Source organism: Dipteris shenzhenensis, chromosome 15 (genome assembly GCF_047967505.1).
Source record: "Dipteris shenzhenensis isolate YYH24624 ecotype China chromosome 15, Dip_SZ_1.0, whole genome shotgun sequence".
Taxonomy (NCBI): Eukaryota; Viridiplantae; Streptophyta; class Polypodiopsida; order Gleicheniales; family Dipteridaceae; genus Dipteris; species Dipteris shenzhenensis.
This window is the reverse complement of record NC_141610.1, coordinates 31,155,203-31,179,245: the sequence shown is the minus strand read 5'-3', so window position 1 is coordinate 31,179,245 and position 24,043 is coordinate 31,155,203. Positions and strand designations below refer to the sequence as shown.

General features: G+C 42.4%; 2 protein-coding genes across 2 annotated transcripts; both read right to left on the bottom strand.

The window, feature by feature from the left end:
• Window positions 1-11,976: 11,976 nt before the first annotated feature.
• On the bottom strand, window positions 11,977-14,983 carry LOC147893684 (uncharacterized). Its single transcript, XM_087386069.1, has 3 exons — window positions 14,706-14,983; window positions 14,189-14,483; window positions 11,977-12,899 (listed from the first exon to the last, which is right to left on the bottom strand). Exons 1-3 carry the CDS (start codon window positions 14,840-14,842, stop codon window positions 12,741-12,743), a joined length of 591 nt encoding a protein of 196 aa, XP_087242195.1. The 5' UTR covers window positions 14,843-14,983; the 3' UTR covers window positions 11,977-12,740.
• A 5,166-nt stretch (window positions 14,984-20,149) lies between these two features.
• LOC147893683 (protein ALUMINUM SENSITIVE 3-like) lies at window positions 20,150-21,494 on the bottom strand. The gene is made up of 3 exons (XM_087386520.1): window positions 21,124-21,494; window positions 20,559-20,804; window positions 20,150-20,464 (listed from the first exon to the last, which is right to left on the bottom strand). The coding sequence occupies exons 1-3, from the start codon at window positions 21,412-21,414 to the stop codon at window positions 20,150-20,152; spliced, it is 852 nt and encodes a 283-aa protein (XP_087242646.1). The 5' UTR covers window positions 21,415-21,494.
• Between the last annotated feature and the right edge of the window lie 2,549 nt (window positions 21,495-24,043).

Sequence of the window (24,043 nt, the reverse complement as noted above, 5' to 3'; positions counted from 1 at the left end):
TGAATTCATCCTCCTGATCCTAGGTCCACTTCTTGGGATTGGAAGGATCCTCGAGTCTCTTCTAAAACCCCTAGAACAAGCTCCCATATGCCCTTATGAATGAACCAAATCTTGAGCTGTAGTTTCCAATGGGCGTAATTAGCTCCGTTCAACTTCTCCTCGTCATTCGTGCACAGGGGAGCCATAGATACGTGATCACTCTGGAACTATTCCTTCCTCAATCCCTCTACTACCGATCCTGACAAAAGAAACTGCCCCTACCGGATCTATATAATCTTGGTCAAGACACAGGCTATGGCTTCATTCATGCACGATGTAATAAGGGTGGGTGGGATTTCGGACGAAACGATAACCCACTGCTTACCCCTATCATTGACCATGCCATGTGCACACCGCCCAGTCGATGTGGACCTCCTTGCCAATCAATGCTCCGGACCTTCTCGCGTGGATTGCATGGGCTAGAGCTCCTCAAAACAGCCTAAGGAAGGCTGCTGAAGCAGATCACGGAAGGGACAGACCAAATCACAGCACTAGATGGGTGGAAATCTGTGCAACAAACACACCACAATGCCACTGAACAATTCACGGATGTAACAGCCCTCTCTTAGTCCCATGCCCGCCTGAAAGCTGATAGCATGTGAGTCAAAAAGTGTGGAAGCATGCAGCAGAGAGATAGAGACAATAGACACAGAAATAGGTGAAGCACGGATGCCGCCTTTTATCGACACTCTTTGGGCTCTGTACTGATGAGATCACAACCTTCATTGATCGCCTAGGAGGTGAGGAATTGATCTAAGAATACAGATACTGTTGTACGCGAATGACATAGTCCTCTTATGCTCTTCAGCAGCAGGCTTATAGAGACATCTAGAGGTCCTAAAGGGGTTTTGCAAAGAGAGAGAGACTTGATAGTCAATCTTGGCAAGACCAAAGTTATGATTTTAAACACCACACGGGTAGTCCTTCATCGACACAGCTTCACTTACTGACAAGAGCTGATGGAGATCGTGCAGTCTTAGGGCAATCTTAATGGGACCAGTTTCCACGATGGTTCATGCAGGCTTACATGAGGACAGGGAGCTCTAACCCGATTAGAGTGACTGTGCTTTCAGGCACTCTTGCAAGACCACTCAAGTTTCAACGAAGGGATGGCTATCTAAAACACTACAGAAGGGAGAGTTATCTCTTGGTGGCCGATCGTAGAGATTTGAGAGGCTATAGGTGACTATAAAATCTAGGATGATTGAGAGTAAGCCTTCCGTTTCTTAAAATAGTACGAACAGAGCTCATCATGACACCACTCCAGATTAATGCCAACTTTCAGACAGTGACATATCTTCATAAGGTTTGGTCTTTGCCTAGTTGGAGACTACCGAGGTCCACACTAGAGTCACGCAGACGACTAGCTAAGAGAGGGCTTAGCACGGCTTAGTACGCACGCATATCGAGATGGTTTGGCACTTACATGATGGAGGTCCAGCCTCTCTCGACTCTTCTCAAAGGGGATCATCCGAGCCAAGGTGTCACTCTTAATATGGTAGAGATCACGGGGACCACATCCCCTATCACTCAACAAATACAGATACAAGATATCTTCGCATCCCACCGAAGACGTTTTGAAGTATAGCACTCAACAAGTGTCACAAGGACGTGACATTATGGGACTTTTGATTTGCGACTCCCGTAATTTGCACGTGATTGCCTTGAGCCTCTAGGACCCGAGGGGGCCGGCCATGTGTGCAGGACTTGGGGAATTAAAATTTCCTAGTGGGCCCTTGGGAATTGTGAATGTGTGCCCAGTTACTAGGAAATTAATTCCTAGGGCCAAAGTGTGCAACAGGGGGGCCAAAGGAGTGCTGCAATTACAAATTGCTAATTTTAGCACAGGACTCCAAAAAGAGCAGAGAGCCCTGTTTTTGGCAAAAGAAATCCAAAATCAGTTCCACAGGAGCCAATCATCACTTGCGAGCTGCCAGAGCCTGCCAGGTGCTGCTAGAGCCAAATCGCCATCTGCTAGGAGCTTTCACAGCCTAACAGGTGAAATCGCCATCAACCAAGGCCATTTCCAGTTCATCCAAAGCCTGCCAGGAGAAATCACACCTGATCCAAGAGCCTATTTTTGCAAATTGCGATTTCTGCCACGGTGTCTTCTTCAGATTGTGATTTGATCTCCAAGTCTTCCGAGCTGTTCCAGGTGGCTGCGACTTGTTCCAAGTCTGTTCCAGGTGATTGCAACCTATCCAGGCTGCTGTTGGAGATTGCAATTTGCTTTCCAGGCTGTCCAGGCCCTGCAAGGAACTTGCGATTTGATTTTGGGGAGCTTCTGGGTGTTGCTGCTGATTTTGGTAACTTTCCATGCGTGGGTGTTCTCTTCTAAGCTGCTTTTGGGGCTGTGCTAGAGCAGAATAATCTCTTCTCTGTAGGATCTAGGCTTTTCCAACCTCGGTGACCAAGCTTCTGTGGATATTGGGTAGAAGAAGTCCTGTTTTTGCCTGCTTTTGCCATTCCATGATTGGTGGTTGGCTAGTTATTGCGTTTGGGTTTCTTTCCTGGCGAAGAAAGGTTGATTTATGCTATTGGGCAGTTCCCATAGCGGCTATAGATTGAGCGAACTTGTTTGGAAGTGCTATGTTGATTAATTGCATCAAAGTTTGGCTGCTAAGGGCCTATCTTGCAATTGTGCAGCCGTGTCTGGCTGGTTGGGCACTTGGTTGTGCAATTGCAGGTGTGGCACATACAGTGGATGCTTTTGGGGTCTCTGTTGCATGCTTTGGTTAGCTGAGGACAGAGGGTTGTCTAGTAATTGGATGCCATTCACCGTTTGGAGTTGAGCAAGGAATTACATGGTGGGCTAGACGGGGAGTCTACAGGTGTTGGTTTGCCTGTGGTACAGCTTGCTAGAGACCTTTGTAATCAGCCGCTTGGCTTCGAATGAATGTTAAATAAATACCGCAAGGGGCGCCAACGTTTGCTGCCAATCGGTGTCCATATATCTGAGTAGGAGCACTCTAGCTCCCTTGTGATTTAATCTGTGGTGCATAATTATTTGTCAAATTACTGTGTATGCTGTAATTAAGTGGATCCTACCACCCTTTACGTTGTTGAGGCTGGTTTCAGTGGTTCCGTTGCCAGGATCCACCTAACTTATTCAAGAGGGGAGCCTGTGGTTGGTTTGGTGCAAGTCCAGCAGACTAGGCAAAGAAGACAGCATACTGTTCCATAATTATGTCTCACAAGGAGAGATCTCTAAGTCTTACTAGAGGAAGAGGAAGAGGAAGAGGAAGAGGAAGAGCGGATGTCTTAGACTCGTGATGATGATCAGGGTGCAAGAGAGGAGTCCCAGCATGTTGCTAAGCATCAGCATGATCGGACTCATGAGGAGGATGTGGATTTATTCAGGACACAGATGCAAAGTTTCATGAGTGCTTTCACGCAGTTCACACAGGATCCTTGCTTGCAGAAGATGCTGAATTCTGATGTGCATCCGAAGAAAGGAAGCCCGATGATGGGGACGGGGATGTTGAAGCTAACAAGAGACCACATATCAGCTTCCAGGATCAGCCGTCTCAAAAACTCTATGGTCTGTAGCAGCCCAATGCTATTCTGTGGCCAACTCAAGGTAATAATTTTCAGTCTATGGTTTCCGAAGAGCAAGGAATTATGGCAAACCCGGTGCAACCAGGTTATTTTGGTGGTGATTCAGTATTTCACGCCATGGTCAGCCCACAAGCCCAATTTTCAGGTATGCTTGCTAGTCAAACAGTTGGGTTTCATCCTAGTTTACAGCCCATGGGACAGAATATGATGTATGCAAATGTTGAGCAGCCCCAGGGATGCAAACAGGTATGCCCAGTGCAACATCAAGTAACCTTGGTTTGGGAAATATGCAAAATATGGATGCTGGTCTGAATAATACAGCTTTTCCCAATGCTGGTAGTGTGGGAGATAGAGTGAGTGCTGCAGTCCCTTTTGCCCAGGCACCTATATACGATAATTTGGCACCTCAAGGGAAGATGAAAGACTTTAAAGAGACCGGTGCAGCAATAAAATTTGAGACATTTAGTGGGGTGCAGGATAAACTTAAGGCCTTGACCTTTTTGCAGCAGCTTGATGCAGCCTACATAGGAGGGAATTTCATAAAGTCATTCAAAATACACAGGGCTGCAAGTTTTCTAAAGGGGAATGCACTTCAGTGATGGACCACTAGGCTTATGCAAAACACCGCACCAAACACGTGGGTAGGTTTCAAATAGGTGTTTTCAGCTGCGTGGCTTACCACGCCTTTTAAGTGGATATCATGATTGCTTGGCATGAGCTGAATTCCAATAATTGCCGCAATTTAGAAGAGTATATCAGCAAGTTTTGGGCAGCTTTGTTGCCTGATAGCTCCTACCGGATTGTTCCTTTTACTAAGCAGGTTGAGAAATATTGGTGTGGGCTGCCAGAGTTGAGAGACTACTAAACCAACACTAAAGTTTCCAATATGTCTCAGGTTATCGAGAATGCTAGCACGGCATATGCTTTGATGCAAGGGAGGACCTCTGGGTTCAAAGGTGGACAGAAGCACGAATCTAAGAAAGACGACACAGACAAGAGATCTGGATTCTGATTTTCCAAAATAGAGAAGAAAGCTGTGTTTGTTGCAGGGAGACGACAAAACAATAAAAAATCAGCTGCGTATTTGACTCCAGAGGAGCGAAAAAAACTCTATTTTAAATGCAAAGAACCAGGTCATGTATGTCGGGATGGCCCAAAGTGGAATGAGGAGAAGGCTGATGCAGGCAAAGGAGATCAGAAGGGGAAGAAACAGAAGATCATGGCTGGTTTGATGCCTAATGTGATCAGCCCCAGGGAGAGGAAACTGAGTTATGCAGAGCTTGGGGTAAGGTTCGGGATCAAACGGCCTTTATTTTCTTTTATCCACGTGCAAAGGCCAACTTTATTTCTCTAAAGATGGCAGCGAGATTGGGCATTCGAGCCGAGGACCGAGCTATGAAGCCGGTATGGCTAACCCGGAGTTCACCACTCCTGTCACACCTATTATAGGGAAGTTGTGCTTGCATATTCAGTCTTTCGTGGACAGCGAAGACTTTTATATTATGCCCCTTACAAGTTGTGACCTTTTGTTGGGTATGCCATGGATGCATCGCTAGGATGCGGTGATAGAAGCCAAGAAGAGAAAAATTACAGTTTCACGTAAGGGGAAGACCCATGTAATTGATGCAAAATTAAAAGGGGAGTCTGTTCTAGTTGTAACGGCTTCTGCCATTAATTCTATAATGTAAAGCCATATTTCCACGTACATGGTTTTTGCTAGAGAGATACCCCTCGTAAATGAAGAGCATACGGTTTCCCATTTGGAAAAGCAAAGGACTGTTTTTCTAACTGAATTTTCAGATTGCTTTTCTAATGAGTTGCCTAGTGAGCTTCCACCAAAAAGGCCAAAGGACCAGGGATTGACATCATATCTGGCAATAGTCCACCCAATAAACCACCTTACAGAGTTAGTGCGGTGCAGCATGAGGAGATCATGAGCCACATAAATGAACTTTTGGAGAAGGGGCTGATTCAGCCTAGTTATTGCTCTCCAGTTCTGTTGGTTCAGCAAAAGGATGGTCTTGGCGTATGTGTATTGATTCCCATGCCTTGAATAAGATCACCATTAAGAATCGCTTCCTTATACCCAAGATAGACGACATTCTAGATAGGTTGAAGAGGGGAGCTGTTTTCAGAGGCATTGATTTGAAGAGTATCATCAGGTTCGCATACATCAAGAAGATGCGCATAAGACAACGTTCAGGACTTCTTTTGGGATGTATGAGTTTTTGGTTATGCCTTTCCGACTCACCAATGCTCTTGCCACCTTCAATCGCATGATGGACAGGATCTTTCAAGACCACAGAGCCTTCGTGGGTATATTATTTGATGACATGAGGCTGTACTTTATGCTTTATCCTCTTGGAAACATTATCTTTTGGGAGCTGATTTTACAGTATAGATGGATCATCAGTATTTGCGCTACTTTCTGATGCACTCTAAGCTGTCCGAGAAGCACATGAGGTGGCCAAACTTCTTGTCAATGTTTCCTTTTCAGATTGTATATGTTGAACGCAAGAAGAATGTGGTTGCAGCTGCTTTGTCCAGGAAGCCACTCATCAATGCTCCTACCACCTTCAATCGCATGATGGACAAGATCTTTCAAGACCACAGAGCCTTCGTGGGTACATTCTTTGATGACATGAGGCTCTGCTTTATCCTCTTGGAAACACTATCTTTTGGAAGCTGATTTTACAGTACAGATGGATCATTAGTATTTGCGCTACTTTCTGACGCACTCTAAGCTGTCCGAGAAGCACATGAGGTGGCCAAACTTCTTGTCAATGTTTCCTTTTCAGATTGTATATGTTGAACGCAAGAAGAATGTGGTTGCAGATGCTTTGTCCAAGAAGCCACAAGTTTCAACTGTGACAATTGCTTCACAATGAGTTGGATGTAATGAAGGATTACTATGCGGAAGATGAGCAATTTGCTGAAATATATGACCAGCTTAATAATGGACAGAGACACGAGCATTACGTGCTTAAGGATGGGTTTATGATGATGCATGGCAGGTTGTGTGTAACTAAGCAGCTAAGGCAGAAGGTCATGAGTGAATGCCATGATCCACCGTATGCAGGACATCGAGGTATTGATGCTACAGTTAAGGTGGTGGAGCATTTCTTTTATTGGCCTACACTGCGTCCCGATGTTAAGGAGTATTTTCGCACATGCTTAACCTGTCAGAAGGTGAAGTATGATCGCAAGAGGACTCCTGGACTGTTTCGTCCTCTGCCCATACCCGATGGACCATGGGAGAGCATAGCCATGGATTTTATTTTTGATATGCCGAGGACACCTGTAGGTAATGATGGAACATGGACGATCATTGATCGCTTCAGCAAACAGGCGCACTTCATCCCTGTACGGAAGATTATTAGGGCTGATCATATAACAAAGTTATTTATGCAAAATATCTTTAAGTACCATGGTATGCCAAAGTCCATTGTGAGTGATAGGGACCCGGGCATGACCAGCTTGTTTTGGCGGGGACTTTTTGAGAATATGGACACTACTCTCCTATTTTCTTCTGCTTTTCATCCACAGACAGATGGGAATCAGAGGAGGCTAAATTCCAGAGCTCTAGATTTGCTGAAATTCTATGTTTCGAAGCACCAGTCACAGTGGGAGAAGTTTTAACCATTAGTGGATTATGCATACAATAACACAGTACATTCTTCCACAGGTAAAGCTCCATTTGAGATAGTGGAAGGCCGACAGAAGGTGAAACAAGCATTGCAGAAGTCACAGGAAAAGCAGAAAAAGGTAGCAGACAAGGACAAGCGTGACGTTGTCATCAAGTAAGGTGATTATGTCTTGCTGCGTTTTCAGAAAGCAAGGCTGAAAAGTACACAGGGTCGTACTCGGCTATTCCCTAAGCTAAGTATGAGGTACTATGGGCCTTCCAAGGTAACTCAACAAATTAATGATGTAGCATTTCGCTTACAGTTACCTGACCATTGGAAGATTCACAACGCTTTCCATGTGCCTACTGATATGCCTTCAGAGATCCAGCCAGAGGTGGAAGACTTAGATGAGATCCTTGTACCCAAGTAGATTCTAGCACATAGGGATAAGAGGAGTTGCACGATGCTACTTGGTGAAAGTCTGTAATTATTCATCATTGCATGCGAAGTGGATGGACGAGGAAGAGTTAGCAGATACTCCTCATGTGTTACAGCTTTACCTTGAGGCTTTCCAGTTGGAGCCCACTTTGCGTGGCACTCATTCAGGTTCAACAGAGCGCCAGGTGACTGTAGCATTACCTGATGCACAGGGGGGGAGTTAGCACTTTCATTCCTTTGTACAGACCCACTCATGTATCTAGAGGACACTTGGTATTGCATTTTGTTTCACCCGAGGTACTGGTTGCTGACAGTATCTTCGCGGTGAGGGCCTCTATGATTGGTCTATTAGTCACTTGGTTATGATGCGTCTTTTGTGCAATGTATTATGTATTTGTTACCATGGCTCTACAGATACATATTCATTGTTGGTTGCCCTGTTGGCGGCATTGGTACGTTGTCCTTCCAGGTTTGGTTGGTCTGTTGGGTCGCTCCCATTTCAGACTTGGTTGATCTGTTGGCAGCAATGTTGGTTGTCTTTCAGATTTGGTTATTTGGTTATTTTTATATTTCAGCTTTGGTTATTTCATTTGCTTTTGATTTTTCCATTGCTATTATTTCTTTTTGTTTGGTTTGCAAGCAATCGAGGACATTTGCCTTCTTTCAAGAGGGGCGTCTGTCACGAGGACATGAAATTACGAGACTTTCGATTTTCGACTCCCGTAATTTGAACGTGACTGCCTTGAGCCTCTAGGACACGAGGGTCCGGCCATGTGTGTGGGACTTGGGAAATTAAAATGCCCTAGTGGGCCCTTGGGAATTGTGAATGTGCGCCCAATGACTAGGCAATTAATTCCTAGGGCCAAAGTGTGCAACAGGGTGGCCAAAGGAGTGGTGCAATTAAAAATTGCTAATTTTAGCACAAGACTCCAAAAAGAGCAGAGAGCCCTATTTTTGGGGGCAGAAATCCAAAATCAGTTCCAAAGGAGCCAATCATCACTTGCGAGTTGCCAGAGCCTTCCAGGTGCTACTAGAGCCAAATCGCCATCTGCCAAGAGCTTTCACCCTGCCAAGGGAAATCGCCATCAACCAAGGCCATTTCCAGTTCATCCAAAGTCTGCCAGGAGAAATCGCACCTGATCCAAGAGCTTGTTGCAGATTGCAATTTCTGCCAGGGTGTCTTCTTCAGATTGTGATTTGATCTCCAGGTCTTCCGAGCTGTTCCAAGTGGCTGCGACTTGTTCCAGGTGATTGCAACCTATCTGGGTTGCTGTTGGAGATTGCGATTTGCTTTCCAGGCTGTCCAGGCTCCACAGGGAACTTGCAATTTGATTCTGGGGACCTTCTGGTTGCTGCTGCTGATTTTGGTAACTTTCCAGGCGTGGGCGCTCTCTTCTAAGCTGCTTCTGGGGCTGTGCCAGAGCAGAATCATCTATTCTCTGCAGGATCTAAGGGTTTTCTAGCCCCGGTGACCTATCTTCTATGGATACTGGGTAGAAGCAGGCTTATTTTTGCCTGCTTTTGCCATTCCCTGATTGGTTATTGGCTAGTTATTGCGTTTGGGTTTCTTTCCTCGCGAAGAAAGGCTGATCTATGTTGTTGGACAATGGCTAGAGAGGCGATAGATTGAGGCAACCTGTTTGGAAGTAATATGTTGATTGATTGCATCAGAGTTTGGCAGTTGAGGGCCTGTCTTCAAGTTGTACAGCTGTGTCTGGGTGGTTGGGCACTTGGCTCTGCAATTGCACGTATGGTGCAGACACTGGATGCTTTTGGGGTCTCTGTTGCATGCTTTGGTTGGCTAAGGATAGAGGGTTGTCTATGGTTTTCGGATAGCAAGGAATTATGGCAAACCCCGGTGCAACTAGGTTATTTTGGTGGTGGTTCACTGTTTCAGGCCATGGTCAATCCCCAAGCCCAATTTTCAAGTATGCCTACTAGTCAAACAGTTGGGTTTCAGCATAGTTTACAGCCCATGGGATAGAACATGATGTATGCAAATGTTGAGCAACCCCAGGGATGCAAACAGGTATGCCCAGTGCAACATCAAGTAACCTTGGTTTGGGAAATATGCAAAGTATGGGTGCTGGTCTGAATAATACAGCTTTTCCCAATGCTGGTAGTGTGGGAGATAGAGTGAGTGTTGCTATCCCTTCTGCCCACGCACCTGTATACGATAATTTGGCACCTCAAGGGAAGATGAAAGACTTTAAGGAGACCGGTGCAGCAATAAAATTTGAGACATTTAGTGGGGTGCAGGATAAACTTAAGGCCTTGACCTTTTTGCAGCAGTTTGATGCAGCCTACACAGGAGGAAATTTCACAGTGTCATCCAAAATACACAGGGTTGCAAGTTTTCTAAAGGGGAATGCACTTCAGTGGTGGACCACTATGCTTATGCAAAACACTGCACCGAACACGTGGGTAGATTTCAAACATGTGTTTTCAACTACGTGGCTTACCACGACTTTTGAAGTGGATATCATGACTGCTTGGCATGAGCTGAATTCCAATAATTGGCGCAATTTAGAAGAGTATAACAGCAAATTTTGGGCGGTTTTGTTGCATTTTAGCTCCTACCGGATTGTTCCTTTCACTAAGCAGATTGAGAAATATTGTTGCGGGCTGCCTAAGGAGTTAAGAGACTACTGCACGAAGACTAAAGTTTCCAATATGTCTCAATTTATCGAGAATGCTAGCACGGCATATGATTTGATGCAGGGGAGGACTTCTAGGTTCAAAGGTGGACAGAAGCAGAAATCTAAGAAAGATGACACAAACAAGAGATCTAGATTCCGATTTTCCAAAATAGAGAAGAAGGCTAATCGTCAGAAGGCTGATCGTCAGAAGGCTGCGTTTGTTACAAGGAGGTGACAAAACAATAAAAAGGCAGCTACGTATTTGAGTCCAAAGGAGCGAAAAACTCTCTATGAGAAAAAGAAATGTTTTGAATGAAAAGAACCGGGTCATGTATCTCGAGGCTGATGCAAGCAAAGGAGATCAGAAGGGAAACAAACAGAAGACCATGGCTAGTTTAATGCCTGATGTGATCAGTGAATAGCCCCAAGGTGAGGAAACTAAGTTATGCAGAGCTTGGGGTAAGGTTCGGGATCAAACCACCCTTATTTTCTTTGATCCAGGTGCAAAGGCCAACTTTATTTTTCCAGAGATGGCAGCGGGATTGGGCATTCGAGCTGAGGAGATGGGATCGAGCCGAGGAGATGGGACTGAGCTGTGAAGCCGGTATGGCTAACCCGGAGTTCACCACTCCTGTCACACCGATTATAGGGACAAGAGTGCTGTGTTGATTGATTGCATCAGAGTTTGACTGTTGAGGGCCTGTCTTGCAGTTGTGCAGCCGTGTCTGGCTGGTTGGGCACTTGGCTGGGCAATTGCAGGTGTGCCACAGACAATGGATGCTTTTGGGGTCTCTATTGCATGTTTTGGTTGGCTGAGGACAGAGGGTTGTCTAGTAATTGGATGCCATTCACCATTTGGAGTTGAGCAAGGAATTACAAGGTGGGCTAGACGGGGAGTCTACAGGTGTTGGTTTGTCTGTGGTGCAGCTTCCCAGAGACCTTTGTAATCAGCCACTTGGCTTTGAATGAATGTTAAATAAATACCGCAAGGGGCGCCAACATTTGGGGCCAATCGGTGTCATTGTATCTGAGTAGGAGCGCTCTAGCTCACCTGTGATCTGTGGTGCATAATTATTTGTCAAATTACTGTGTATGCTGTAATTAAGTGGATTCTACCACCCTTTACGTTGTTGAGGCTGGTTTCAGCAAGGCTCCTTCGCCTCATTGTGGCTTGTATGGGTCGCTCTTTGATTGTGCTTTGCCTAATAGGCTCGTGAGGCCCCTCAAAGACATAAACCTCTCTCTCTCTCTCTCTCTCTCCACACGAGCAATGCCTCTCTTTCTTTCTTTCTTTATTGTAATATCTGTACATATGCATTGCCGAGGCTCTTAATAGTCACCATGACATTAATAAACATCAACTCCATCGTTCAAAACAGGATAGGTACGATGACATATCCCATGTAATCATCAGAACCAAACCATATCAGATGCATGTTGATGCTTCTTTTGGCCTCTACAGCAGACTTCAAACCTGCTGGTCAAGTCAGCACTGCTAAAATACGACCCTGTGACAAAATCCCAAACTAAGAACCAATGTGAAGAAAACAACTGCCTCCTCCTCCTTCCCCCCCAAACACACACACACCGAAAAAAAAAAAAAAAAGAAACAGCATATTGGACAAGATGCCTGAGAAAGTTTTTAAAATAAGAGCAACACACAAACAAGCCTGAACTGAGAGGTCAATTTTTGAAATCGAGCATTCTAGAACAACCAATGGAGTATCTAACGCATCCTATTTCCACAACAATAACCTGTGAACTATCATTGTACAAGAAGTCTTCTGTAGTGCTGTAAATACTATAATTAATCTTCCTGCGAAGGAGAGGAGCTGTTGCATCCAACAAAGGTCAAAGAAGCACTTGACACATCATCACCAAAAGTCGCTCCACTCGCTTTAAATTATTGCTCACCTCAGTTTCCAAGCAATTACATGGGCCTAGTTATTCAAGCTCCTAAACTGGCTGGCACCACTTCTGACTTGCAGTGCAATATCGATTGTTTGAAAATAATTGTGCCGGTAACCCCCTTTCTTTCAGAAACTTGAAGGCCAACTCTCATGAAAAAGCATGCTGGCAACTATATCTTGCGAAATGCATGTCTGCCAGCAGCCAAACACAGGAATCCATGTGCTGCCCAACTGTAGTAACCTTGGTTCATCTGTTTTCGTAATACATTTTAGTAACACTTTTACCCTTGACAAGATCTAAAGTTGGAAATATATGCCGCTGAATTCTGTAAACTACCTGCCAACCATCTTTCTCTATCCAGTATATTTTCTTTTAAGCTGAGCTGGAGATGAAGCACTTGACAGGAGTCAAACTGATTGTCCTTTAGCAAAGAGCTGTCATCATGTCGCTCCTCTGAATCTTCAACTTATTTGACATCTTGTTTTTCAAAGGCATTTGATTACAAATACTCCAAGCTGCAATAGCAACTCTAGCCATCGTCCTCTACTTTTGTTAGTTCATTTTGTGGATCGATTGCCACTTCTGTCACATTTCCTGCAATGTTTTCCTGACATTGTGCTAATTGCTGCTGGAGATTCTTCACCAGTTCATTCAAAATATAAATCTTCTTCTCTTGAGACAGTATTATCTGAAGATGCACAGGACAAGCCATTGAAGAAATGTCAGATGCAAACCCCCCATAGTATGAAACAGACCTAAGTTGAGTTATCACTTCTTCACAAGTTCTTCATACACCTAGTCACTGCAGCTCTAATATCATTCCCAAAATAGCATCAAGTTCATCAACTTTTCTTGGCTAACAACATCGTGCATTCAGACCAACATTCTCTCAACAACCACCAAAAAAAGCACACCCGCAGAACAGATATGTCATCGCAGAAGCAAAGGAAAGGTGAGTGGGAAGCAACAGACTAAGTATTAGCCAAGCAACTGAGGAATTACTCCCCAGCTACCAACCAAAAGAGGGTGACGAACCAGCAAAAGGTGGCCAAACAGAAATAGAGTGGCCCCTTCTGAAACCTGACGGCACAGCTCACTTTTTGCCACAGGCAATACAGTCCAGGCAATCAGGTGCAGCATATAAGGGACAACTGTCAAACTACCAGTTGAGGAAATCCTAGAAGTAATGACAGCGGAGGGGAATATTGAAGCTTCAATTCACCACAGAGGCAGCACCATGACAAGAAGCCCATGGAGGTGGAGTAAGAGGTGGACAAGACTTAGCAGTGAAAGGGCCAGTGAGCCAAAAATGCTCAACTGGTGCGACTTTGATTATCAACATAAGTAATCTCGTGTGAACCAGACGGTAGCATTCAATACAAGCGGCAGAGTTTCCCTGACTATTGCAGTGAGGAGCTCTGTGAGATGCAGAGTTGTACCTGGCCATTTTTCATTGGCTGGGGCAGAACAGAAAGAACATTGAATGCAGTGACAGAGCCAAATGTCAAGGAGCTATTGGGTGAAGAAAAAATGGCGCCCCAATGCTCAAATTGGTAACCTCCAAAATCAAGGTGCCAATTTGAGCACCAAAGGCGCATTGGAGTCGCATAAGATGGTGGGTATTTCATTGCGTGAACAAAATTATTGGCAACCAGAGGAGCATTTTTTGCTAGGCATCCACGGTTGAGGCGTGGGCATGTTAGAATCGAACAAATACTCTAGGACAGGACAAAATGAGGCGCGTACACACACAAACAGGCCAATGTATGACTTGTTCTCATTTGGTTAGCCCTGAGGGGCAAACACACAAATGCTTATTAGGTTGTGGTTCTCTCTTTCGCTCCTATATTCCCATACTCCAGCTAAAATGATAGTCACAGGCATGAGGCCTGCACTTAATACCTACGGAAAAAAGTCAAGCAAACCAGTAAGAGCGCTGTATTAACACGGACATGTACTTAAGGAAAGCTCACGCACTTGTTCTTTCACAAGTTCTCGTTTGGTTGAAATCTGCTGCTGCTTGGAAACTGCTGCCGTGAGCTCCAGCTCATTCTTGGGTTGTTGCTTCCACTCAGATTGTGATGTAAGAATCAGGACTAGAAGTACCAAACCTAGAGCCATAGGCCTCGACATTGTGTAGCTCCCGAAAATGTCAAGTGTAAATTCTTTTGGAACCCCAACTCGCAGAACGTTAAGCGGAATAATAGCATACAAACCTATCTCTAAAACAAATGACAGGAAGACTTCTACTTCCCAATTTTCAATTGGATGCCTGAAAGAAGAAAGACTTGTGTCAGGCATTGAGTGTGCATACAGTGACAATTTAAGGCGACAACAACAATGGAAATAATCGTTGAGCTTTGTAGAAATACAGATCAAGATTCTCACAAGGGAAATTGCAGAAAACACAGAGGCCTGAAACTATTGATTGCGAAGAGTGTACAACAAACTCAAGGCAAGAAGGTTACGAGTGCCGTGATAAAATAGGCATTACCTTGAGGGTCTGTGAAACGGAAGGAGATCCAATAGCCAGAGCCTGAACCACGAAAGTATGTCATCAAGTGCTAGAATAAGGATGTGCGGAATTAGGGGAGGGTAGAAGCAGATCGGCAAATTATTACACATGAGCATTACCAAAAACTAATCAATTTCATGGTGTGGTTCTAAGGAGCCCGTCCCCCACCGCGATCGCAGCCGCATTCCTAGATAAAATGATCGAACGGCGCCTGTTCATCGCATCTTCAGAAAGTTGAATCGAACCGTACACGTATAGCGCCGTTCTAAGTCTGTTGTGGTTTTCCCGCTGGTTTGGGATTCAGTTTGCACGGCAGCGGTCTTTGTTGGCGAGCATTAAAGGTTTCGTTTGGGGCTGGTCGATTTGACCAATTGTTGGGAGTTTAATCGGTCATTTTGTGCACCATCTATTACCATGATGAAAGGTTGCGCATCGGCCACTAACGATCTATCCTCCACCCACTGCAGCCGTTGACAGAGTAGGGAATCGCATCCCCAAGGCGATTTCCATGAGGAAAGCAAGTGAACCCGTCACCGTTTGTTGGAAATCCGATGAACCGGAAACCGGCCTGGTAATTGTCGATTGCCAATCGTCAGTAGCACTGGGAGCGATCCGCCTAGCAAGGCGTCATGCGCACAGGTAGAGGATGGGGACATAGAGCTGCGCAGACTAGGACGACATAGGCTAGTCAACGCACATGCCGCACGAGCTACCAGTCAAGGGCTGCAATAAACGACGTTGATGTAAAGATGCAGGCTGAACTTGAACAAATGTTTCGTAAGAGTACTATTAGATATACGCAACAATTATGTAGCGGAACCAATAATGGAAATGACTTAAGTATTTTGGCATGACTTAGGACAATGAACTCTAAGGGATCCACTACCTCAAGGTCATGCACTAATTGAAATGGCTTGTGAATCCCATGTGTGAAGAAATATGAGTACCTCATGGTGTGCTTTAACTAGTCTACGATGGATGAATCCTAAGTGCACACATAACGAGGAGCTAGAATGAATAAGCATAAATTTAAGTTCAATGAGTTACAAGATTGAGACTTCTACTCGTAGAGAGACTTGAGAGCTTGAATATGTTATTGCTTGAAAGTGACCTCCTTTATAAGAGTTATGTGCAACCTTCGGTGCATGATTCGACCAAAATAGAATGTTGTAACATGCATACGCGACCCTTTCCATAATGCAAGCTGTCATCTATTGGTCTTCCTCGACAATAGATATTCTGTAAAGCTTGTGTGGCCAATAAATTGATCAAGTATATGTCAGTAAAGGGTATAGAAATATGTAGAGTATGAACTTTCTTGTAGTCAAGATAGACAGAGTCCACAATTTGCATAAACAGATTTGTGGATACTTGATACATTTTTCCACCTCACTTATTGTATTTTTCATATAGAGTTCGATCCTAGCCATAGCTCCCCTCGTTTCCACCCTTCACAAACAAAGGGTGTAGATTTTGGGCAATTTTAAGTCTAGGGCCACAACATGATGGAAATAGCTAGATTACATGTAAAGATGTAAATTCAAAATAAAAGTTTAGTGTTCCTTGTTCCTTTTCCATTCAATACTTATACTAAGACTTCATTTAGACTTGCAAGCATAGTAATTAAGGAAAGTAATAATGACTATGGATTCTCATGATAATATTGAGTAATAACTATGCACTCTCATGTAGAAACAAGATTAGCACATGTAGTTGATCCAAAATATGAAGAATCAATTTGCCTAGCCTCATGTCTAAAGGAGGGAAGCTTGTGAACGATCTTATTTGCCAGCTACTTTAAGAGGTGCTTCTCATGTCTAGAGGAGAGAAGCTGGGGTGAATCATCTTATTTACTAGGGACTCTAACAAGTGCTTCTCACGAATGACCTATATCTTCCTTCCTTCCTTCTAGTAGAAGGATGCTAAGGAAAACTCCGGCAACATTTTGAAAATTATACCTATGAGCCTTGCAATGAAGTCAAAATGAGTGGTAACCAATTTTATAATATTAAATTCCAGCCTAGTTGAGGTTGGATCAAGGGTAATAACATATATATATATATAATAAAGGTCCCTATTATTTTGAGATCGAAATGATCCCTACTTGATAACAATAGGAAAAGTTGGATTCACAAGGAAGCTACAACCTCCATCATCCAAATTGCAAGTCAAACAATGCCCCACTGTGTCTCCAATAAGAACTTGAGTGGACTTCTTTAGCAGACTGGATCATGCAAGCCTCGTGCTTGCGATACTGCAGGGTATGTGATGTCATGCTTCATGTGAGACAATAAAGCTCTTCACTTCTTACATAATTCACGGTGTGTATAGAAACCAATCACTCGATGTGGCCAATAGTTACTGGTGGGAAACAAATGAATTTTTAATAGCTCTTTGAATTATTGTCTTCTATAGAAGCCTTTTGTCAATGGCAGGATAATCATGAGTCATAACCTATGTAAGAAAAAGGATATTGAATTCCAACTAGATGGTAGCCTTTGCGTCATACGATACTCATGGATGCTCTGGTAAGGTGAAAAGCTATTTCTCACCATGTTTACCATCAGTAGGATTGTATTTACTGTTGGTAATATCCAATCTATAGATGGTAAATCATTTTTTGCTATATTAATAAATCTATTACTAATCGATAGTATTAAAAAACTAGCAGCAATAATATATTTATTTCTCATTTTTTTCGACCAAAAGCATTTTTTTGTCATTGCATGTGTGATTTTGCAAAAATGTATTCACAAACAAAATTAGTCCATTCCATTACACGTATGTATAATCTCTGAGTACACTATATTCATCATTTAACATTATTATAATAAATTCATATACACATTACATGTGATGAGTAATGTTGCAATCTTACTTTGGCATGTACTACAAGAGATAAATCTCTTTAAGAAGGAGTTTAGTTTTTGAGCATCAATAAGCTAGAGTTGAGTCCAATATCAAAGCTATTTGCTTGATTGAGAAACACTTTCCCTTAAGCAATCTGAATCCACTTACTTGTACACATATTGACTGAGACATCCATTGGAGGAACAATCCACAATGGACAAAATTTCTTCTTAAAACTTTTATGAAAACCTTAAAATGGATTTATCAAGCAAAAGGAAAAACTTGAGGAAAGTGCAATAGAAGGTTATTGGTGTAGGAGTCATTGGTATACATTACAATGTTCCTTGCACTGCATCATGGATCTTGCTGTGCCACTCCTTTGACATTAAGAACAAGGTCATAAGAAAGATGGGTGAAATTTCGAGGGGTAATATCAATAAGTTATGTATCCTAAATAACAATGATGTGCAAAAGTGGCCAAATGGAGAGAAACTACCAAGGATAGGTTTAGACTTTGACATAGGGCACAACCACATTTGTAGGACATTGCTTTTCTTTCAAAAGACATGTCATATTATTAGCTATTAGGGGGTTTATGTCAAGCAGTAGGCAATAGGGAGAACGTAAGTAAGCAAGAGTGGGAGTTCCCAAGAGAATGTGATCTACATATAAGATTCATACTTCGTAATTTAACCCTTGCATATAATTTGCTTATGGACCATTGCCACATATGACAATATTGTATATCCTTATTTTTTCTCATTGTAATACAAAATGTATAGAGCGTTGTGGGTATAAAAGGAACAATCTCAAGTGGAAATGCTCAATTTAAAGAGGATCACATTTGCTTGTGGTGGCATGGCAAACTCCTAATAAGATCATCAAGCGATGCTATATCTTCTTTTCTCACAACTAGATTATTATGGGACCATACCTCAACCATACGAGACATCTTTTAAGTTGGATATAGACAATTTGTATATATTTTTTTAGTGCAAAATATTATAGTGTTATCCCCACATGACAATGGTCCTAATGCTATAATGAGGGAAGATGGTATTGTCTTTTTTGCCATAGACTCTAGCTATAGCTAGGTAAATGAAATTGATGCTTTTATTCGGAATAATGTTAATAGGTACGTACATATGAATTAAGCTCATGACCTCAGTAGTTTTAAGTGTTTCTCATAAATGTATGATTATCATATTGTATAATGGTGTCTTTTCTGTTAAACATAAGTGATCTTTCATTCAAATCATTCTAATCCAAGACGAGCACATGGGTTCAAGTTGTTGCCCAAAATAAATCAATTTTTGAAGATAGAAATTTTGATGTAGAGGTGTTCATGCTTCCATTTGGTGTTCAAATGTTGTAGAATAAGATGGAGACCTTGATTCATCATCTTCTGAGAAAATCACATTTAGTACTTCTTCTAGTGCATCTTCTGAATCATCATCATCACCATCATCACCATCACCATCATAATATTGAGATTTGGCTACTATAGACCTCGATGATATAGGTGACTTAGGAATAGAACTAGATATGGACTTATTCAGCATGACGAACTTTGTTGAAGATGTAGGCCTTGATGTAAATACTTCTTCATGATTAACTTATCTCTAAGAGGGCTTGTCATTCTTTGCCATATGATATGTTTTTGTTTTATGATAATTCGTTGATATAATTATAAGTATACAAAGGTATATTAATCCCACATTGGATATGGATGTGCTCACTTATTTTTATCCTTGAAATGGTATAAAATTTCAGGCTGTATGAATTCTTGGAGATGTAAGATATTACTTTGGTATGTGTATCTAAAAAGAAATAAAATTAATGTCATTAGATTCATCGATAATATTGACTAGTATACCAACATATATAATGATAATAATATTGATGCAAATAACAACTACAATATTGACAGTTTTTTGGTGGCACAAATATTTTGGGATGGTTTGTTATTTGAGACAAATAAATAAATTCAAAAAGCCACAAAAGCATTAGAAGAAACTAACGGAAATGCAACCTTATCTAGTAGCATTGAGTCATGTTAGGTGAGTGATGCAACCCTCTTAGGTGAGTGATGCAACCCTCTTGCAATGGCACGAGAATGGCACTTGTAAAGGTGAAATTTTGGATGATTCTTAGTGCTATATTTCTCGAAATTCAAAAGGAAGGTTCATGATCGACCAAACTCAGAAAAGAACGAGCCGAAACTGAGCCAGACCACAGAGTTGAATTCAAGTCCTTAAAAATGAACTTAGGGAAACTCAAAACAATTTCATTACCACCAGCGTTAAATATAATGCTATTAAGGAGTCACGTTTAAGACACACGAGTCCTCCCCGAAAGGATCCTTATTAACTATCGGAGTTCACACTTGAGGTGGCACAGAAAGCTTTTTCGTCCGGTGCATGCAATTCCCTACACAGAAAGCCGAGACGCTCAAAACAAAAAAAAAAAGTTCACCTTTTGTTGCTCACGTTCATCGAATGTACAACATTCTTTTATATTGAAATATTTCGTGTAAAGTCTAGACAACCACAGATGATTGTGGCCGACCTATATCAGTCTGCCAGAAGCACCTGTCGGTCAAGCTGATATGTGTCCGTGAAGAAAAGATGCCAACTGACGTAAGTGGCTGCGACGCTGCTTAGAAAGGAGGCACATAGGAGCGTGTTCATTACTACGATTTGAAGGAGAATAGCATGGAGCGGTGACGCTCCAGCGAGCATCATTCCAGTCATTGCCCCTGGTAGACTTACCAGCCCAAACGTTTTTGCAGTGTCCAACACCGGAGCAAGGGCAATTACCAGAGCCCTCCTCACTTGATTTACGCTAGCTTGCCTTGGCGTTGCTCCTAATGCAAGAGCCGTCTCCACCTGCCACGAAGCACGGTGCCTCACAAACCGTGAGTTATACGCGTCAGACCCATGAAATATATTCTCTATCTCATTAGAGAAGACGTCCTCTTACCAGGTTTTGCTGCAGCCTTAAATCATCCCGCAGGCGATTCAAGGTAATCCCTGTCACGGTCATTGCCCGTCCAACTATCAATCCAGACACCGGAATCATGAAACGAGGAGTGAAAGGGAACACTCTCAAGAGGACGAGCAAGCACATTGTTATGGACGTCCCAGCAAAGATTGACGCTCCCGCAACATATGATGCATGTGGAACGTGTTTAGCTCGCTGTCCTGCAGTATACCCAGCTACAACGACCTGCACAAGCACCGTGATTCCGTTCTGTCAATAGGATACAAATGGATGTCGACACTTGATACTGCCCGCATCCATAAACTAATCATCGCGGTTCACATAAATAGTGCCTGTGTTCATAAACTAAAAAACGGCATCATCACGATTCGCTTTTATGTGAAATGAGAATAAATTCGCTGGCCAAGAAGACGTATAGCCAACAGGCCAACCATTTATAATTGCCGGCACCAATTTGCAGCTGCGGGTGTGGGGGTATTCGAGCCCTTCAACTTTGCACCTTCGAAGGGAATTCGGCAATCGAGCAGAGGACAGAACGACTTACGGTGAAAAGGTAAGGGCCCAGGATCCAAATGAAGTCCTTCTGGGAGAAGATGAAATGCAGCGCGAAACCGACGAGGGAGAGCTGAGACACGGGGCGAGCAAAAGAGAGAGCCATTTCCTTCTCAAGGCGTAGTTTCTGGTGGTAAGAGACAGCGAGGGCGACCAAGAAGACGACCATGGAGGCAGAAAGCTTGAAGAGGCCATCCTCAATCTCAGACCAGAGGGAGGAGGAGGAAGGATGGTCGCCATGGCCATGGAGCTGGGAGGAAGGTGGCGGAACAGAGGGGACCATGGCTATGGAGCTTGAAGCGTATGGCGAGTGATTTCAATGCAGGAATTGATTCATAGTCATGTTTCTAGCAAAGAAAGTTCGTCAAGTGATCGTCATCGTTAAGATCTCCACCACCCATCTCCACGAGAGGGTGTGGAGGAGGAAGGATGATCGCCATAGCCATGGAGGGAGGAAGGTGGCGGAGCAAAGAGGACCATAGCTATGGAGCTTGCGTATGGTGAGTGATCTCAATGCACTAATTGATTCATAGTCACATTGCTAGCACAGCAACTTCGTCAACCCATCCGTCATCCTCACCATCTCCACCACCTTGCTTGGTGGAAGCTTTTCCATAAAGTAAGAAACTATAACCATCACATTACATTTCATTCAATGCTTTGCTTTCTTATATAATCCGCATATAATCACGCTTTATAGCACACCCCTCTAGTGGCCCAAAAAGCAAGAGCATTTCGCTCCCTATTTCTTGGCCTTGAGTCCCCAAGTTTCATTAACTCCCCAAGGGTCCCACCTTAGAGTGGTTCCATGAGTAGGGGCTCCTCTTTGGATCATACATTTGTCAAATAATACTTAAAGCACCATATCTTTTGTGCTGGAGTTGAAGAGACAACCCCTCTGGTTGAAGAAAAAACCCCTAGTGGGATAACCTCTTTTTTTAACTGCTTTCTTTATCGAACATACATTAAAAAAGGAAGTTGTAATAATTTTTGCCTTCTCTTTCAGTGGGATAACCTCCATGGGGATAACCTCTTTTTTTAACTGCTTTCTTTATCGAACATGCATCAAAAAAGCAAGTTGTAATAGTTTTTGCCTTCTCTTTCGACTCTATCTGTCTTTCTTAAATGAGAATGTGTTATGAATGCTAAGTTGTTCCCAATGCCTTTTAATCATTCACGACTAAACATTGTAAGTTGTACTATTTAGCATATTCTTAAGAGATTATGCTCATTTATATACTTATGTAAATGAGAATGCAGTTATGATTGTCAAGTTTTCTCTGGTGTGTTGACTATTGTACTCTTCCCATAAATGATATCACTCTCATCATAGTATTCATAATCTAAAGCAATCTCCCTTTGAATAGACCAATATACACACCAAGGCCCTATACCTTAGTGATCTTAGACTAAGGGAAAGAGTTGTAGTGTCAAGAGAAAGAAACACTACTAAAGTTATAACATTCAAATGTCACCTTTGTAGGAAATCTCATATTGTCTTTGTACGTACATATGTTACATCCCTTTGCTTGAGAATCTATAGTTCATGCTATAATTTGGTATGCATAAGGGGCTCAATTCCCATGACATGAATGGCAAGTCAAGAATGACCAACACGAAAGTGGAGACCCACCGAATTTTCATATAGCACAAGTGGCAAGTTCAAATTAGAGATGGACCAACATAATCCGTGAATTTTTCCATGAGATCTTGAAAGTAAGGATATCTTGAGTTTTCCATGGGCTATTGAAAGTATCCCCACCAAGAATACCTTGAGAAAGTGCATCATATTGCCATTGGTTAAACCTTTCCATCAAAAGGTGACAATAGATATCATCTCCCATGATTTAATGAACCCTAGTACTACGTTCACGGATTGAAAATCGTTGATTTTTGCCTCTAGCCTCCATTCAGTCACTTCAACTAAGTAGACACATGAAGCTTTCAAAGGGATCTAGATACACACAAGCAAGAATACGTAATTGGATGGGTACATCAAAAATCAACATTTCCTCCTATTTGGGATGAGTCCATTGCTCAAATGATGATCTTAATCATGACAACTATGTCCTTAATAGCATATTTAAAATCATTATTCTACGGTAAGCTATAGTTGATCTATCCAATCAAGTCATAATTCCCCCATAGAGAATCATATGTCTTTCTCCTGAGCATATTTATTTTACAATGCATCCAAGATTAGGCTATATTGAAAGATATAAATAAGTCAAAGTCTTTATTGCATCATTCCATGCAGTTTAAAGATAGTATGTTACAATGCTTTGCTTTCTTATATAATCCATATATACTTAATTGTCTTTAGTGTGTATTAAGTGAGAACTATTGGGAATAACCCACATTTAAGATTCCCTCAAAATAGTACTAGGCTTTAACTAAATTTTAAAGTTGAGGTGAAATTTAAGGGTGGTAGCAAGCTAAGGGTGTCCACTTTTTGTTCACTCCCCAATCCTAAGGAGGTGGAAAAACAAGCTTTTTAGCACACAAAAATGCAAATCTCACCTACTTCCCTATGGATCTAGTCTTTGAAGTCTTCTGACACAACATCACACTTGCTATTGTGCACACAATCGTATAGTCTGATCGAAAATTCGATGCACACACAAAAAATTTCTTTGTGTCACACGGCATGGTTCCAGGGTGGTCACACGTTTGTCACGAACAAAGAGTGTCATATAAAATTCTAAATTTCTCACTCATTTTAGATTAAATGTTATTGAAACTTTGTAAGTGGTCTCTTTGCATTATGTAGAGCTTAACTTGATTTATTGGTAATTTTTTGAATGATTTATCTAATTATAAATAATTATTTATAATAAATAAAGTCATAAAATACATGCATTTTAGTAGCACACCACATTTTTTTAGTATTTTGAATAATTAAGCAAATCCAA